At 37.5% G+C, this 18,042-nt stretch overlaps 1 protein-coding gene and 1 pseudogene across 31 annotated transcripts in view; one reads left to right on the top strand and one right to left on the bottom strand.

Annotated features, from left to right (window-relative positions):
• The window catches only part of THOC2 (THO complex subunit 2), a 133,087-nt gene extending 120,057 nt beyond the window's left edge, over positions 1-13,030 (top strand). For 15 of the 31 annotated variants that reach the window (XR_010154894.1, XR_010154893.1, XR_010154889.1 and 12 more), the window contains 4 exons: positions 76-233; positions 2,119-2,195; positions 2,675-2,720; positions 12,261-13,030. Coding sequence is in view for 18 of the 31 variants with exons in the window: in XM_016943321.3 (XP_016798810.1) it covers positions 76-233; positions 2,119-2,195; positions 2,675-2,702 (263 nt within the window). In the remaining 13 variants the exon portion in view is untranslated. Of the gene's footprint in view, positions 1-75; positions 234-2,118; positions 2,365-2,674; positions 2,721-9,846 lie in introns of those variants that run through there. The other 16 variants (XM_063804858.1, XM_054676689.2, XM_054676687.2 and 13 more) reach the window with 9 other exon arrangements.
• LOC104003989 (tyrosine-protein kinase Fer-like) lies at positions 9,848-15,112 on the bottom strand (annotated as a pseudogene).
• Between the last annotated feature and the right edge of the window lie 2,930 nt (positions 15,113-18,042).

Genomic DNA, 18,042 nt, shown 5'->3' with positions numbered 1-18,042 from the left:
GACTTATTCATATCTTTGAAGATATCATCGAAGTGAATTGGAAAAGGCTTTCATGATTTTCTTTTGTAATTTTAGTGGGGGTTTCAAAACATAAAAGTGAAAGTCCTTGTGAATCTCCTTATCCAAATGAGAAAGACAAGGAAAAAAATAAGTCAAAATCTTCAGGCAAAGAAAAAGGCAGTGATTCATTTAAATCTGAGAAGATGGATAAAATCTCCTCCGGTGGCAAAAAGGTAAATTAGGAAAATAAAGGAATAATATGCTTTATCTTAAAAAAATCAATCCTGAAAATTTAGCAAATATTGAATTTTTTTCCTAGTCCTATAGTCTTTTGTTCATTATTTAGGAGTGGGAAGAAGAGGTATTGAGGGAGGGCATTCCGTTTGGGGAATTTGAGTCAGTTCAGTCCCAGATTACTAGGAGGGTAGAGTTAGTATACCTCTGAGATTCCTTTCCCCTCTCCATTCCATTCCCACCTACTTCTGTTGATTGAGTTTCAGCTGTTCTTTGCATTTTCTTTTTTCTCCACCAACTCTTTGCTTTTAGTTTCTCTTTATTCCTGAGATTAAAATATGGTCACGTGTATTCTCTCTGACCATCATAGCATCATAAAGTCTTGATTGTGATTTGAAACATTTTTGTAACGTTTTCTCCTAATAAACTCATTTCTTTGATACTTGTATTTGATTTAAAAATTGAGTATAAGATACATTCTCTTACATATTAATGGTTGATATTTAAAATGAATCTCACGCATCTGCCATAAAGTAATAAGCAAGCCATTACTAAAGTATAAATTGTTTCCAAAACATTGTTATATATATTGAAAATATATGCCATTTATTCATAGTTCATAAAAACAGCTCTAGAAAATTATATAATGAACATTTTAATTCTATGCTTTAAAAGATAGGCTGTTCTTTTAGGTGTTTTTTAATTGAGGTAAAATTCAAATAACATAAAATTAATCATTTTACAGGTGTACATTTAAGTGACATTTAGTATATTTACAGTATTGTGTAATCATCTCTATCTAGTTCCAAAACATTTTTATCACCTCCAAGAGAAAACTCTATACCCATTTAAACAGTCACTCCCATTTCCCCTTCTCCTCAGCCCCTGGGAACCATAAATCTGTTTTCTTTATGGATTCACTCATTCTGAATATTTTATATAAATGAAATAGTACAATAATGTGCCCTTTTGTGTCTGATGTCTTTCACTTAGCATAATGTTTTTGAAGTTCTTCCATGTTGTAGCATGTGTCATTTACTTCATTTCTTTTTATAGCTAAGTAATATTTCATTATATGAATATACCACATTTGTTTATCCATTTTTCAGTTGATGGACTTTTGAATTGTTTCCACGTTTTGGCTATTGTGAATAGTGCTGCTGTGAACATTTGTGTGGGGCTATAAGTATTTGTTCAAACACCTATTTTTAATTATCTTGGATATATGCCCAAGAATGGAATTTCTGGGTTATATGGTAATTCTATGTTTAACTTTTTGAGGAACCACCAAAATCTTTTAGACAGTGGCTGTACAGTTTACATTTCTACCAACAAAGTATCAGGGTGCAGATCTCTCTACATCTTTGTCAACACTGGTTATTTTCTGTTTTTGTTTTTTATTATGGCCATTCCAGTAAGTGTGAAGTGGTGTCTCATTGTGGTTTTGATTTGCATTTTCTTAATAACTAATGATGCTGAACATCTTTTCATGTGCTTATTGGCCATTTGTTTATCTTTCAAGAAATCTGTTCAGATACCTTGACCATTTTTTATTTTGAGGGTTTGTGTTTTTGTTGCTCAGTTGTAAGAGTTCTTTGTGTACTTTGGATACTAGATCCTTATGAGATAGGTGATTTGCAAATTTTTCCTCCAGTTCTATAGGTTGTCTTTTCACTTTCTTGATAGTGTTCTTTGATGCATGAATGTTTTTACTTTTGGTGAAGTTCAATGTATCTATTTTTTTCCTTTTGTTGCTTATGCTTTTGGTGTCATGTTAAGTAAGTTTTTGAAGACAAATATAGCTCATGGGTGATGAAAAGGGGTTTTGAGCTGGCTTTTATATTTGGCTTTCCCTTCCCCAGCTAATTCTACTATTTCTTATAGGAGTCCAGGCATGATAAAGAAAAGATAGAAAAGAAAGAGAAACGGGACAGTTCAGGAGGAAAGGAAGAGAAGAAACAATATCCTTTTCATTTTGATGTTTTCAGTTATTGTAGTAGAAAGCTTTGATACTGGTCATGTTTACAATTGTACTCTTTTAGTATGTGGTTTATATGCTTAAGGGCTGATTAGTTTTGAAATGGTCTTTCCAGTTAACTCTCTCAAAATGTGTGAAATCTGAAAGTGGGATACTTGATGTTCTTGATATTTAAAAATACTTCTGTGGTGACTGAGATGTTTTAATGCCACTAAGGGATTTATAGTCTTTCAGGTTATATTATCACAGAGAGGAAGAAAGGGAACAGAGAGTCCCTAGGGCTGGGGACATTGGGAATAGAAGGGCAAAATGATGAGGCAGACAAGCAGAGCTGGTAGAGTTTGAGGCTACCAGGCTGGTCAGAGCCCATTTAGGCCTGCAACCTGAGGTGCTGTACTAAAAGGGGAGATGCTGTTCTTTCCGCCATTCCCAAAAGTTGTTTTCCCTTAATTTGTCATCTACTCATAAGTCCTCGGACAAGCACAGATAATGAAGACTTTCCATCAAGGTGAGTGTTCTCTCATCACCTTTTCACTTAATGATAGAAACATAAAATGAGGTCTGATAATGTTGAAAAACTAGATGCATTTTACAAGCTACAACTACTTGTTTTTTTCACCTAAATATAACGACCAAGTCTTCGGGTATAGATGCAAAACAAGATTCAGAGTTATTTTTAAGCTGTTTTCATTTTAAGCTTGCTGATTAGCCACACTTTTTTTTTTAAGCACCGAGATATATTTAAGAACATCTGGCTTTCTCTTCACCACTTATTCCCATCTTCTCTGGATAATTAATTATGTTTTTAAAGTCCTTATTGTCTTGTAAATGGTGGTAGTGGTATCTGCATTTTATAAGTGAAGAAACAGACTCTGAGAGGTTAAGTTGAAGAGGGTCATAAAGATATTAGTCAACAGAGCCAGTTGACTATCCTCAGTCTTTCTATCCTTTAGTGTTCTCTGTTCCTTTTGCTTTCTCATGCTGATGTCTTATCCAAAGATTTTTAAGTTTTCATGCCATTTTTTTTTTTTTTTTTTACCACTGCCCATGTTTTGCAACAGAAAATATGGTCTGTGTTTTTAGTTCTGGAATTTACAATGTGTAACTTTTTTTTTTCTTTTTTTTTTTCTTTTTTTAGGTAATGCACTTAATGCTTTATGTGAGATTTAAAAAGTATTTTACCCATCTTAAATAAATTGTGTTTCCATCATAGTGGATACAGTGTTCAGACCCTAACATCGCCTTTTTTGAGCACTTAAGATAATCTGAATAGTTACTGTTTGGTGATGCCTTAGTATTATTGAAGTACGTAGGACAATTTGCCCCCTAAATGTAATGGTTCCAGACAGCTGTGTTTTGAGGCTGTTGATTCTGCCTTTATTTTTTTATTTTTTTTTTTTTTTGAGACGGAGTCTCACTCTGTCGCCCAGGCTGGAGTGCAGTGGCGCGATCTCAGCTCACTGCAACCTCTGCCGCCCAGGTCCAAGCGATTCTCCTGCCTCAGACTCCTGAGTAGCTGGGATTAGAGGCGCCTGCTACCACGCCCGGCTAATTTTTGTATTTTTAGTAGAGATGGGGTTTCACCATGTTGGCTAGGCTGGTCTTGAACTCTTGACCTCGTGATCCACCTGCCTCAGCCTCCCGAAGTGCTGGGATTACAGGTGTGAGCCACTGTGCCTGGCCGACTCTGCTTTTTTATAGCCCGTTTTCTTGCTTCCATGTTAGCCATCATTTCTTAATATATTAAGTATACTTGCTTTTCTATACTTCGTTAATATATTAATTAAGTATCCTTGCTTGTCTATACCTCCCCCCTAATATTATTGGATGCTTCTAATCTTTTATGAGACCAGATAGATAACCAAGGCTGTTTACCAGTGTTTAAATTACAAGTGAGAAATGTCTGAGAGCCAGTTCTGTATAAGGGTATGGGCTTAAAGGTATGGATTTTGTCATCTTTATTTTGGCTGCAAAGCAGGGATTCGAGAGGTTGCCTTATAGTCAACACATGATGAATGGTGTGCTTTTCCTGCTTTTTTGGTGCTTGCTATGTAAGTAGATTAGGGTAAAGTAGGGTAAATGAGAGTTATAAAAGAACATTTCAAATTTAATAGATTTAAAAGGAAATATTACTGCTAATTCTTCAATTCTAGCTGCTCCTACCCCCATCCCAACCTTACAACTATCTTCTCTGGTGAGCCATAAACTCTTAATCCTCATTTTAACCTTTCTTTTAATCTGGCATTTTGCTGTCACATGTGGTCTCCCTATTAAAAGAAAAACAAAAAGCCCACCTTTCATATCTTCATGAGGAATGAGCCAGCCATTGTCACTGACAACTTTCACAGTGATTTTATATATCTCTGTTTACTCAGTACCCAAATATTATTCTTTTGTATGTGAAGGTTATGCTACAGATTTGAATTTTTCTTGCACTGACCATGAATTTGTATTTTACCCCTCTGTGTAACCTCTTAGGAACAAAGGGATGACAAAACTGGTCAGGGTTAGATATTTGGCTCGTGGTCTTATAGCAAAACTTCTAGATTCGGATGTTCTTTTAAAAGTATGTCTAGCTGGATGTCCATCCTGTTGAATTCCTCATTGACAACTTTGTACGATACTTTCTTCTTGGGTAGACTCTTAATTTTGTGAGACTCTGGTTGATAGTTTCTTTTCTTTTGAGACAAAGAAGTCTCGCTGTTTTGCCCAGGCTGGAGTGTAATGGTGCGATCTTGGATCACTGCAACCTCCGCCTTCCAGGTGATTCTCCTGGTGATTCTTCAAGAGATTCTCCTGCCTCATCCTCCTGAGTAGCTGGGATTACAGGCACGCACCACCATACCTGGCTAATTTTTGTATTTTTAGTAGAGACAAGGTTTCACCATGTTGGCCAGGCTGGTCTTGAACTCCTGACCTCAGGTGATCCACCTGCCTTGGCCTCCCAAAGTGCTGGGATTACAGGTCTGAGCCACTGTGCTGGGCCATCTGGCTGATAGTTTCTTTTTTGTTTGTTTGTTTGTTTTGAGATGGAGTTTCACTCTGTCGCCCAGGCTGGAGTGCAATGGCGCATTCTTGGTTCACTGCAATCTCTACCTCTCGGGTTCAAGCGATTCTCCTGCCTCACCCTCCCTAGTAGTTGGGACTACAAGCACGTGCCACCACGCCTGGCTAATTTTTGTATTTTTAGTAGAGACGGGGTTTCACAATGTTGGCCAGGCTGGTCTTGAACTCCTGACCTCAGGTGATCCACCTGCCTCGGCCTCCCAAAGTGCTGGCATTACAGACGTGAGCCACTGTACCCGGCCGATAGTTTATTTTAAAACAAAAAAAAATTTTAAATGGAGACGGGGTTTCGCCATGTTGCCCAGGCTGGTCTGAAACTCCTGGACTCAAGCCATCTGCTTGACTTGGTCTCCCAATGTGCTGGGATTGTAGGCATGAGCTGCCATGCCTGGCTGATAGTTTCTTTTTCTGGCTGTTGACTGCTACTTTCTATTTGGATACATTCCAGGGTTGGTCAGGTCTGTTTTTCTTCCTTTTCTTTAAGAATGTTATCATTTCTGATTGGAACCGTCTATTTACAGGCTACTTTGAAATCTGCTGCCCTCCCCCACTCACCTTTTATTTTCTATTCTATAGAAAGGACAACTCTTACATATGTCATATTTCCATGATTGAAAGATGTCGTTACTTGTAAGATTTCATTATTGTTTTTAGAACAGTTTTTTTAAGGAGGGTTGGTAGAGAAATGACAGTGATTTGTAAGTATCATCCTGATTTTCACAAACATTAAAATAATCACATTAGAATTAAGATACAAGGCCAGGCATGGTGGCTCATGCTTGTAATCCTAACACTGTAGGAGGCTGAGGCAAGAGGATTGCTTGAGGCCAGGAATTTGAGATCAGCCTGGGCAACATAGTGAGACCCCATTTCTAATAAATAAATAAATAAATAAATAAAACTTAGCTAGGCATGGTAGTATGCACCTGTAGTACCAGCTCCTTGAGAGTCTGAGGCAGGAGGATTTCCTGAGCACAGGAGTTCGAGGCTGCAGTAAGCCATGATTATGCCACTACACTCCAGCATGGGTGACAGAGCAAGACTCTGTCTCTTAAGAATTAAGAAGATAACAGTATATAAATATGACCATAATTAAATTCCTTCCAGTCTTCTGTCATCTTTTCTGGTCTTCTGTTTTTGGTTGCAAAACTCTGTTCCTTCTCTGCATCTTCTGTTGCCCTTAAAGTCTTTGTACAAATTCATCTTGCCTCTCCTTGATTTAGTCTCTTGAAGATTACTAGTTCCTTTGCCTTTAACCTTTCTTCCTACTTTAACTTTTTTTTTTTTAATTCCTGCTTATAAAATTGTCCTCTGAGAACCACCACCCTTTGGCTTCTCAATTTTAACTTGATATATGTGATCCTCAACTCAGGGATGTCGAGTTCAGCAAACTTTTGAAAGTCCTTTTGTGAACTAAATGCTGTGCTAAGCTGACATTTGCTCCCAGGCCTTGAGATACAGTCTCCTTGCTTTTTATTATTTTGGATGTAGGACTTTGATTTTAAAGAACATTAGCAGTTAGCACTACTTATTCATAATCTGTATTTTTAATCTACTACATTCCTATTCTAATCCTCCATTCCAAGAAGGCCAAATATATTTTGCAGGTCCATTCCTTCCAGTCTCACATGTCCTCTAAATCCTACATTGCAAATTATCAGCCCTTGGGCAGAATGTGGCTTGTTAAATGTACTTTATTTTATTTTTCATTTCATTTCATTTTTGAGACAGAGTCTCTCTCTGTCACCCATGCTGGAGTGCAGTGGTGCGATCTTGGCTCACTGCAACCTCTACCCCCTGGGTTCAAGTGATTTTCATGCCTTAGTCTCCCGAGTAGCTGGGATTACAGGCATGTGTCACCATGCCTGGCTAATTTTTTTGTATTTTCAGTATAGATGGGGTTTCACCACGTTGGCCAGGCTGGTCTCAAACTCCTGACCTCAAGTGAACCGCTCTCCTTGGCCTCCCAAAATGCTGGGATTACAGGTGTGAGCCACCACGCCCGGCCTGTCTTTCTTTCTTTCTTTTTTTTTTGTAGAGACGAGGTCTCACTATATTGCCCAGGCTGGTATTGAACTCATGGGCTCAAGTAATCCTCCTGCCTCTGCCTCTCAAAGTGGTACGATTACACATGTGAGCCACCACCGCCAGCAAAATGCACCTTCTTAACCTCACACAATATTTCAAAATTTTAAAAATCTGTTTGTTTTTAAAAATCAGAATTGACAAAATCCAAATTTCAGTTTTTCTTGAAGGATTGGAACATCTGGTAACATTGTGTTCTGATTTCTGCATAGCATCATTATGTCCTGATTTCAGCTAGACTTGTCTGTCTAGGTGCTGCCCCCCTTTAGAATAGAGCAAGGGCCTTTTTAAAAACAGTTCACCTCAGTCAGTCCCCACTCAGCTCATTTCTTTTGTTTTCATCACGTTCTTGGCCTTTGTAGACAATTGATTTTGTAATTCTAGCTCTAAGCCATTTTTTGTTTGTTTGTTTTCCCTTCAGTTCATACTTGGAAACTGACCTCCTAAGCTCCTGAAGATTTCTTGTTTTAGGAATGCATTGCCATTCTGAGGCTTATTCCTAGTTGTTGACGATAGGTATTGGTAAAGGGTATGGGATAGGGAACTCATCAATGTTCACATTGATGCCAGAGAAACATTTAATATCTCTGTATAAGTGCAATGTTGACTTTTTTTGCCACCAAACACACCATTTTATAGGAGGGAAACCTATACTGATTAAAAGAGCTTGCTTATTTGCTGCAGCATATTTTTTGAGGGCAGATTTAATATGCTCTCATTTTGGTCTGTATGTAGTAACCATTAAATGTATACTAGACTCTTGTAAGGAGCTTGAAATGACAGACACAAATCATTTCTGTCTTCATTATCAACTTTTATACTTAAAAAAAATACTGAGTATAGGTTTTGTGCACTGATATTCATAGGCATGAAAAGTTGAAGAGGGCAGGAGAAATTTTCTATTTCCTTGCTCTTCCACTTACGGTAGAGCAAATATTCATTTATATGCTGTTTTTTAAAATTTTGACATGGGCATGAGCACTTATAAAAGGCTTCCATGCAACATTTGCCCTGAGTGTGTCTTTCCCCTACACACATAATTATCCTGAAAAGCATCCCTGGGTGCAGTTAAGTTTCAGCTCAACAGAATCCACGTCTTAACTCTGTTACATTTTATCCACGTGGAACATCTCAGGAACTCTGTTTGCTATAAAGAATTCCTAGGTTGCAGTATAAGGGTAAATGAAGGAGTAAAGTGGATTTAGGATGGCTGTCCCCATGTCTTTCTCATAAATTCTTTCTTCCTTATAAATATTTGTTTGACTTTTTAAATGTCAAGTTCATCTTTTTATGCCTTTCTACCTGGGGTTTATGTGAAAAGAACGAGAGAATGAGAATAAAATCCTGACAGTTTCAGACACTAGTAAAAATGCATGGAATGCAGTTCTGGGATGCTTCCTGTGAAGTGAAGACACTTAACCAAAAATAATATATTATTTTGGTGGGCTTGATTTTATAGTTTCTCTTAAAAATTGTTTGGTTGCCATCCAGAGGGCTCTTTTATGAAGAATCTATATAAACTACTAAAACATTTCTTAGGACCTTTTTGGTGAATTTGATAATAAAATTAAAAAGCGTGTATGTGTTTTATAAAGGCATACCTCTGTTAAGAAGGCTGGTTTTATGTTTGCCTTTTCTTCTCTACTTTGATCACCACCCTAGCTGTTCCTTTCTCCAGACCACCTTACTTTTCAAACTTGATTCTTGCTATCACAGCTCTCTGTAACATCAGTTAAAATCAGCTGCCTCAACTCTTTGAGGATGTTTGTGCATAGGACGGCATTGTGAAACATAGGGAAATGGCAGTCTTACTAACAAAACAGGACCTATCTCTGGCCAAAAAGAAAAAAAAACAAACGAACAACTCAGGAGGTCCAGATAATTACCAATATAAAATGGCGTTCACACATATAATCTTGTCTCAGCAGAGTAGGAAGGCCATCTTCTGTTGAGATGTGTCCTACAAATGTGGTATGTGATATTACCAATACAGCTTATAGCACCAATAGGTGTCTGTGATGGAGAACAGCAGACTATGAACTGAGCCTGGAGTAGAAAATTTTTGAGAAGCAGCAACAGTCCTAGATGTGAAAAAGATAGATCTGTGTGATCCCTTACATTCAGAACTTACACTTTCTTATTTACAATGGTTAAAGCAGTACATATTTTTAAAAAATAGTTAATAAAACACTTAGGAGAATGTTGCAGGTAATGTGGTATAAATGTTAATAAGAAGAAAAATACTGCTCTGCTGAAAATAGAGTCCTGAAGGCTGAGTTTGGCACTGCTTCATCACTATGCAGCTTTCTTCTTGATGACAGCTAGCTCTTTCTGAAGTTCAGTAAACTTGGGGGCAGTTTTCAAGTTTGTAATCCTAACACCTCAGCATTATTTTATTAAAATACTCTGTGGACACTGCCAAGAGACTGACATCCAGTATCTTCTTTCCACTTGCTCTTGTGGTTGCTGATTTGTCATTCCAGGCTATGGACAGACCCCCTAAGCCGAAAGTCTCCCAGAGGAGGATGCCAAAGCTCCGTGCGTCACTCTCAGAATGATATCTCCCATAATTAAGAGCTTCTGGTGCTGTCCATTTAATGGGAATCTGCTTTAAGTCAGAAGATGAGTACACACCACCATCCTCTTGACGAGACATTCCAAAGTCACTGATTTTCAGAACATTATTTTCACCTCCAGGCAGTTTCTTACAGCAAGGTCCCTGTGTATACATTTTTTACTCGAGATACACCATCCAGAATCAGCATCTAATGAAAATTTCACTGAGTTTTAGTTCATTCTTCTTTCTCTGAAAGGAGAGGAAATCGCCTCCAGGAACCAGTTCCTTAATGACGTAGATAGGCCGTCTTTGTGTGTGAACTCCTATACTTTTGACATTACTGGGATGATTATATTGCTTGAGGATTTTGGCTTCTAGTAAAAATTTTAATTTCAGTTCCTGGGGAAGACGTTCTTGACATGTTTTAACAGCAACAGCAATTTTATCCTTTAATGTGACCTTAAATGTGTCACCAAAATTTCCCTTGCCTCTTGTAACGTGACATCTTTATGATTGAGAACCCATTTCTTATTCTCCTAATGGCCATACTGTGATACCATGATGCTCTTAATTGGAACATTGACTTTTTTTTTTTTTGCAATTTAAACAATTGAGATAAAATTCATATAACATCAAATTTACCTTTCACTTTTTTTTTTTCTTTTGGAGACCAAGTCTCGCTGTTGTCTCCCAGGCTGGAGTGCAGTGGTGCGATCTCGGCTCACTGTGACCTCCGCCTCCCGGGTTCAAGCAATTCTCCTTCCTCAGCCTCCTGAGTAGCTGGGACTACAGGCGTGCACCACCACGCCTGGCTAATTTTTGTATTTTTAGTAGAGATAGGGGTTTCACCGTGTTAGCCAGGATGGTCTCGATCTCCTGACCTGGTGATCCACCTGCCTCGGCCTCCCAAAGTGTTGGGATTATAAGCGTGAGCCATGACGCCTGGCCTCAAACTTGCCATTTTAAAGTGTACAATTCAATGGTTTTTAGTATATCCACTATGTTGTGCAAGCATCACCGCTGTCTAATTCCAGAGCATTTCTGTCACCCCAAAAAGAAACTCCATGCCTATTAGCAGTCACTCCCAATTCTTCCCTTCCTCGGCCCCTGGAAACCAGTAATGTACTTTCTGTCTCTGTGATTTTGCCTGTTTTGGACATTTCATTTAAATGGAATTATGCAATAATTTGTGGCCTTTTGTGTTTGGCTTTCACTTAGCATCATGTTCTCAAGGCTCATCCATGTTGTGGCATGTATCAGTACTCCATTCCTTTTTATGGCTAAATGATGTTTCATTGTATGAGTGTGTACCACATTTTATTTATCCATTCAGCAATTAATGGACAGGAACAATGGCTTTTAAGTATTAAATTGTAAGTTCAACATTAAATGTATCCACAGTTATTGATAATATCAAGATTATACATGGTGTGAACAGAATGCTGTGTAGAAATGGTATGTAAATTATTTGTCAGCATTTCATGTAAGTGATTATTTTCTAAGGACCCTTCTAGCCCTGGTTTTAAGAAATATGTGAATGTAGTATTTTCATCAATAAAGTTTAATGCATTAAGCATTAGCTTAAAATTTGAATGAAGGCAGATGTGAAGATATTTGCCACATGTTGTAATAATCATGTTTTGAAATTATTTCAATATGAAGTATTTGAAAAATGTCAATACATAAAGGAAAGGAAATGAGTATAATTAAGTCAATATATTTTTAAAGCAATTTTTATAATTTAGCAGACACTGCATCTTAATATAAGTTACTATTAAAATTGTGTCCTTGTGAAAAATGTGATGTCATTTTCCTTTTTTTGTTGATCATGTAAAATAGGTTACTTTTCTTTGCTACATTTTCTACTTACTTTTAATAAGCTATTGCTTGCCCTTGTGGAATGTTTTACTTGTTGCTCCATTTTTTTCTCCCTACCCCCACCCCTCTCTCCCACACGCACACAATGTTCAATTTTTTTTTTAAGTCATCATTAGTGTGTTTATCTTTAATGGATTCTAAGAATGGACAAAAAGAAACACACAAATATTTCATCCTTTTCTGGGGACTCAAGTCTTTGTTACCGATGGAACTCATTAACTTCTCGTTCTTTCTTAAATCTTCCTCCCTCCTTACCTTTTCCTCTCCTTCCTTCTCTTCTTCTTCCTTTCTTCTCCCCTCCCTCCCTCCCTCCCTCCTTCCCTCCCTCCTTCTTTCATTCTCCTTCTCTCCTTCTCCCTTCCTTTTCTCCTACCTCCTTTGACTAAGCCTCCCTCCCCTACTCCCTCCTTTCCTTCCTTCCTTCCTTCTTCTCTATCAATATAATCACTTTGTTTCTTTCAGGTGAGATCGGACTGGAACTGTTCAGCTGCGACCAGAAATTTATTTTCCTGAGTAAATTGCCAAGAATTAAGAATGAAGAGGGCCATTTGCATCTCCTTAAATTATTCAGTTATCTGCTTTATTGCTCCATGTGGAAAACTTAAAATTGTTAAGTCGTGCATTACTGTATTTTAACTTGTTGCTTAGTTTCTACATGTTTATTTTCAGTAATGGCTGAAAGTGTTAACTGTTCCATACTTTTAGCACAATGTGCTGCATAAGGTTACCCGTGTACAGAGTTTTACTTTAGATTAATTAAATATTGCCTGGGTTCAGTTTTTATTTCCATTCTGAAATGCTTCCTTTTTATTGTTTGAAACTGAAAATAAACAATTGTTGAACCCTTTTGATTTTACCTCATTTTAAAACTGTTTTAATTTATTATTTGGCTTGTTCTTAATATTAGTCACTAAAAGCAGTGGGAGCATTGTCTTATGAAATGCTTAGGAATCATTTTATATAGTACATGTACAACATTAAACGTGTTTAAAAAAGAAAAAGGTACCAGCGATCACTTGTCCCTTGCCATTTTTTCTTGTAATTATATTAGACAAATCTTGGCGGCGGGGGGATCAAAACATAATTGTTTTAATTCTACAGCTGTAGGAGCTTTGTATTGCTGAACTTTCGTCTGGAAAAGTTTCACAGTGACATTTTTAAAAGAGAATTTTTTTATCTACCGAATTCTACCAGTGTAACCTTTTTTCTAAATAAACAATAGTTTTCTCAAATGGTTGTATATTATTGTGTATATTGTTGCTTATTCAGAATAACTTAGCAAAGATAATTCATTAAGGTTCCTAGCCCTTCTCAGTTCTTATTCCATGGGCTACATTATTTTCCAATGACATATCATCCAATAATAGGAAAATATCCTGTTTGATTACCTCTGTAGTTGGAGTAAACAGTGGACTGGTAGCATGCCTGGATTTTTCCATTTAGTCTTCAGTTCCTGGGAAACGATACCTATGCAAATTAAAATTTTCAGAGAATGACAAAAAGGATATAATTTTTTAAAGAATTGAGAATTACTGAGCATATTTTAAATGAATTGGCAAAAGGGTATAAATCTTGATGTCTCTTTTCAGGTAATTGTAATTTGCAAAAATCGATGAGCAGAATATTTACGGGAGGGTGATATATTCAGTGACTGTTGAGTGCTTATAATGTGCCTGACATAAAAATAGATGTTTTGTTAGAGTGATTTTTGACTTTGAGAAAATAACTATGGCTTACCTCAAAATTATTTGCCTGAAAGATATCAGGAAGAACTTTCCAGTTGTTAAATATGCATTCATATTTTAAAGGTTACATGATTGTGGTTTTGAACTAGAAAGTTTACTAATTAGATAGCATCAATATGCCTTCTCTGTGTTGCCCCAAATCATCAAACACAGGTAATTAGTTCTGGCCTTACTAGAAATGCATTGATGATGGAAAATACTATCTTTGGATTAACTGTGTAAAAATAATGTATGTTGGAAGTAGGAAATCTGTGTTTGTAAAGTGCTAGCTATTTTAGGGCATCTACTCTGTTCTAGGTCCAAAGAAGTATAAGACCTGTCTCGAGAGTGCTTCCAATCTAGTTTGGAAAAGAAGAACCAAATGAATGCTATAGGGGGCCAGCAAACTTTTTGTAAAGGGCCAGATAGTAAATATTTGTGGCCTTGCAGGCCATGTAGTTCCCATTGCAACTACTAAGCTCTGCCATTGTAGTGTTGATGCGGTTATAAATAATATGTAAGTGAATAAGCGTGGCTGAGTTCAGTAAAAGTTTATTTACAAAAACAGGTGGAAGCCTAGATTTGGCCTGCAGGCTGTAGTTTGTCAACCCCTTCTATAAAGAGTAGAGAGTCCTATAGGGTATTCATTAAAAAATATTTGAGGGTGGGAGAGGGGTGAGGGATAAAAGACCACACATTGGGTACAGTGCACACTGCCTGGGTGATGGGTGCACCAAAATCTCAGAAATCACCACTAAAGAACTTATTCATGTAACCAAACACCACTTGTTCCCCAAAAACCTATTGAAATATTTGAGTGCCTCTTATGTATCAGAGGTACAGCCATGAGCAAAACAAACCCCTGCCCTCATGGAACTTCCATTCTAGTCAGTGGAGGCAGACAACAAACAAATAATGTTATTTGGAGGGAGGTCCTCTGAGGAAGAATAAACCTGGATAAGGAGACTGGGGTGAGGCCGAATTTACTGCTGATTACACAGTGACTATGGAGTGAAGAGGAGCGAAGCAGGGCATTTTGAGGCAGTTATTACAGTATGAATATTTTATTACCGAATAATATGTCTGTGATTCCCAACCCATCTTTGAACCTTTTACATAAACATAATATGCAGGATCTCTCTCTCTCTCTCTCTTGTTCTAGTGGGTGGCATCTAGGCTTGCCATTTTCTAGAAAGGAGTTCTTGACTAAAGGCTCATGAATGAGCTTGGGGGGTATTTATGGGCCTTCCAGAATCCCAGAAATTGGGTACAAGTTTGTGTTATGTACACTTTTCTGAGTCTATAGCTTTTGCCAGATTCTCAAGAAAATAAGCCTAAGGTGGTAAGTTTGTTTTTCTGGGTCTTGTTCCAAAGGTGTTTGAGACCTTTATAACTAACTCTGAATCTTTTTGGCGATGGTGAGAAGGTGGAAGGCAGTTGTCTATCTACCTTGGATTAAATGGTAGGGGCTAAAGTTAGAGCAGCAGCCTTTCTTGCCTTGGCAAATAATCTACAAGTGATTTGCAATTTGTTGGAAAGTAACTGGTCCATGCGGGCCATTTCCTCTTTTAAGGAGGTATGGGCAGACATCCTAGTAGCCTTTTTTTTTTTTTAGGACAATTATGTAATTGATTTATTTCTACCCTACTATGATCCAAAAAGGATTTATGAAAAAAAAAAACAAACATAGTACAGTATCTTTAAATGAGAAAATTTGTTTCTGGGTGAAATTAGTAACCTAAATGACGCTATTACCCCAAAATGTCATGTACAAGTGGGCCATGGAGAAACTGGCAGGCCACAAAGAGAAGGTAATGTGGTTAGTTATAGGAACTAGTGTCCATCAAATATAAAGCTAGTTGCAGCAGAGAAGAATGTTTCCTGGCACCGAGGCCTGAAAGAAACTTCTTTGCATTCACAAAGCAGTCATGTCTTTTCAGTGGATAAAACAAAGGAATGTGTCTTTTAAATGGTCTTGAGTATTACCCGATGGCCAACACCTTAGTTCATTCTAGTAAGGTTATTTCTACAATGACACCGGAACATGCGGTCCAGGCATGCAGGTCTCTGATGATTTGTTTCAGTCCAGGAAAATATTTTTAAATATTTGGGACAGGGTTTGTAAACTGGGATTTATTATAGCCTTGTTTTTTATAAGTATGTTTGAAAAGATTAGGAAACTCATGCGACTGTTGTTTGGTTCCCATAATACAAGTAATATGAACAAGACCTCTTTAGTGTAAAAGCTTTGCCTGCCCTTTGTTTCATTTTTATGGATGGTGATCTCTAAGGCTGCCTCTTAGATAGAATGAAGCTTATTATACTGTAACTTCAATATTCTATCTCATTACTTATCAGAAATGTGGTTTAAATGCTTAAGTTTTTGTTTGTTTCTGTTTTTTTTGAAACAGGGTCTCACTGTTGCCCATGCTGGAGTGCAGTGGTGCGATCTTGGCTCACGGCAGCCTCCACCTCACAGGCTCAAGCGATTCTCTTGCCTCAGCTTCCCGAATAGCCTGAATTATAGGCACGTGCCACCACGCATGGCTAATTTTTGTATTTTCGGTAGAGACAGGGTTTCATCATGTTGGCCAGGCTGGTCTCGAACTCCTGACCTCAAGTGATCCGCCTACCTCGTAAATGTTTAAGTTTTAAAAATTGAAGTAACATTTCTAGAGACACTATCTTTCAGGGCCAAGGAGATTTTATTGGGTCCAGAGTTGAGAATAAAAAGAGGAGCTGCATAAAAGATGGTAATTCATGCTAACTGAACACAGATTTTCTTCTATTTATAGACAGAAGTAGACATAAGAACAGCAAAAGGAGGGATATTGGAAGTAGTGATTAAAGGAAGTGTGGCAACCTGAGAAAATAAACCTTAATGTAAAAAATTCTGTTTTTGTTCCTGATTCTTAGGTACTGTTTTAAGCTGTAATGAATGGCCATTTCTAAATGGATCAGACTTAAAAAGCTTAATTCCTTTGATGTGTTGCTAAATGGATGTGGTTAATAGAGGAAGGAGAGGGAACAGAGATGATTCTGATTGGGCACAGGGCACATAAGCTTGAGAAATACATAATTGCAGATCAGAAATAGCCTTCATTTCATGGATAGGAGCTAGAAAATGACCTGGCACTTAACCTCTAGCTTAGTTGGACCTCTGATTTTTGTTAGATGACAGCTAGATGTCCTTGGGCTCGAGTATCAGACCAATAGACAGCTATTATTACCTCTGTCCTCAAAAAAAATTTCTTATATTTTAGCCAGAATGATATTGTACTTTGTTCAAGGCTTTCTTGATCCTAATTTCATGTGGTATGTAATAGTACTTATTTCCTATTACATATATCATCATTATCAAAGAACACTTCTGAATTGTAATTGGATACGCCATTGCTAGGCACTATTAAACAGCATCTTTTCTGCTTTCTGGAATAATTGATCCAAGACATCAGTAAGACAGACAAACATGCTAAGCAAGAAACAATATGTAAAATGAGTAAGGTATCCATACCACATGCAGCTGGGGACCAGGTACATTTTAAGAGGTTGGTGAATACTCGGTAAGAATTACCTCAGACTGAATGTGATTTGAGAAGTTTTTGTCCACAACAGGTTCGTCTAGGAAAATTTTATAAAGGATTTGGACTCTAAGGAAGCCAATTGCTTTCTCCTTAGACCTAGAGGGTATAGGTCTTTTGGGGTCTCGTTTAACTCCTAAGTTGGCACTGGCGGAGAGTGAATGTTGAACTTGGAATTCTGAACAATTCTGGTATTATGCAGAATCTTTGAAGCCAATTTGTTATACCAGCCCAGGAATAGATCAGATTTGAGAGACAAATGCTCTCTACCTCTTTGGGTACTTTTCCTTAACTGCCTCAATATTTTCCCCTTTTTTTGGTCTTAACCCCTGACATCATCAGTCTTTTTATTGCTTTAATCAGTGTTAATTACATTTTTCATGTCTTTACAGGTAATTAAAAAGTTGTCGTCTCTATGTCAAGATGACTTTCCTTGTCCATTTGTATTCCTCTGAGTGGGGATGAACTGCACTGAAACTTCTTACACTGTCTCACTTGATCTTCACAATGCCCTTCTGCTAATGAATTAAATCTAACAATACATGTCAAGCACCTAAAACAGGACCTAGTACCTGGCAGGTACTCAATAACTAGTAGCAGTTGTTGTTATTAGTGGTAGTATTTATACCAGTACTTTCCAAACTGAGAATCATTAGAATGAATTGAGAAACTTTTGAAGGTCCCCACATCAAGTATATTGAATCAGATTTTCTTAGAGTAGGGACCTGGAGTATTTTCTACAAACAGTTCCTCAGGTGATTCCAAAGTAGGGATAATATTTGGGAATTACAGAGTTAAACCAGCACACAATCCCCGCATCTCAGTTCTTAATTTTGGACAAAACTCAGAGACTTCTTATTTCTGGAGGTGACAAGTATATTATGTCCCAGAGACAACCCATGCCTAGAAAGGAATATTTTCAAATCAATGGCTATAGCC

The sequence above is a fragment of the Pan troglodytes genome, chromosome X (assembly GCF_028858775.2).
Source record: "Pan troglodytes isolate AG18354 chromosome X, NHGRI_mPanTro3-v2.0_pri, whole genome shotgun sequence".
NCBI classification, from domain to species: Eukaryota; Metazoa; Chordata; class Mammalia; order Primates; family Hominidae; genus Pan; species Pan troglodytes.
This window is presented reverse-complemented; position numbering and strand designations above follow the sequence as displayed.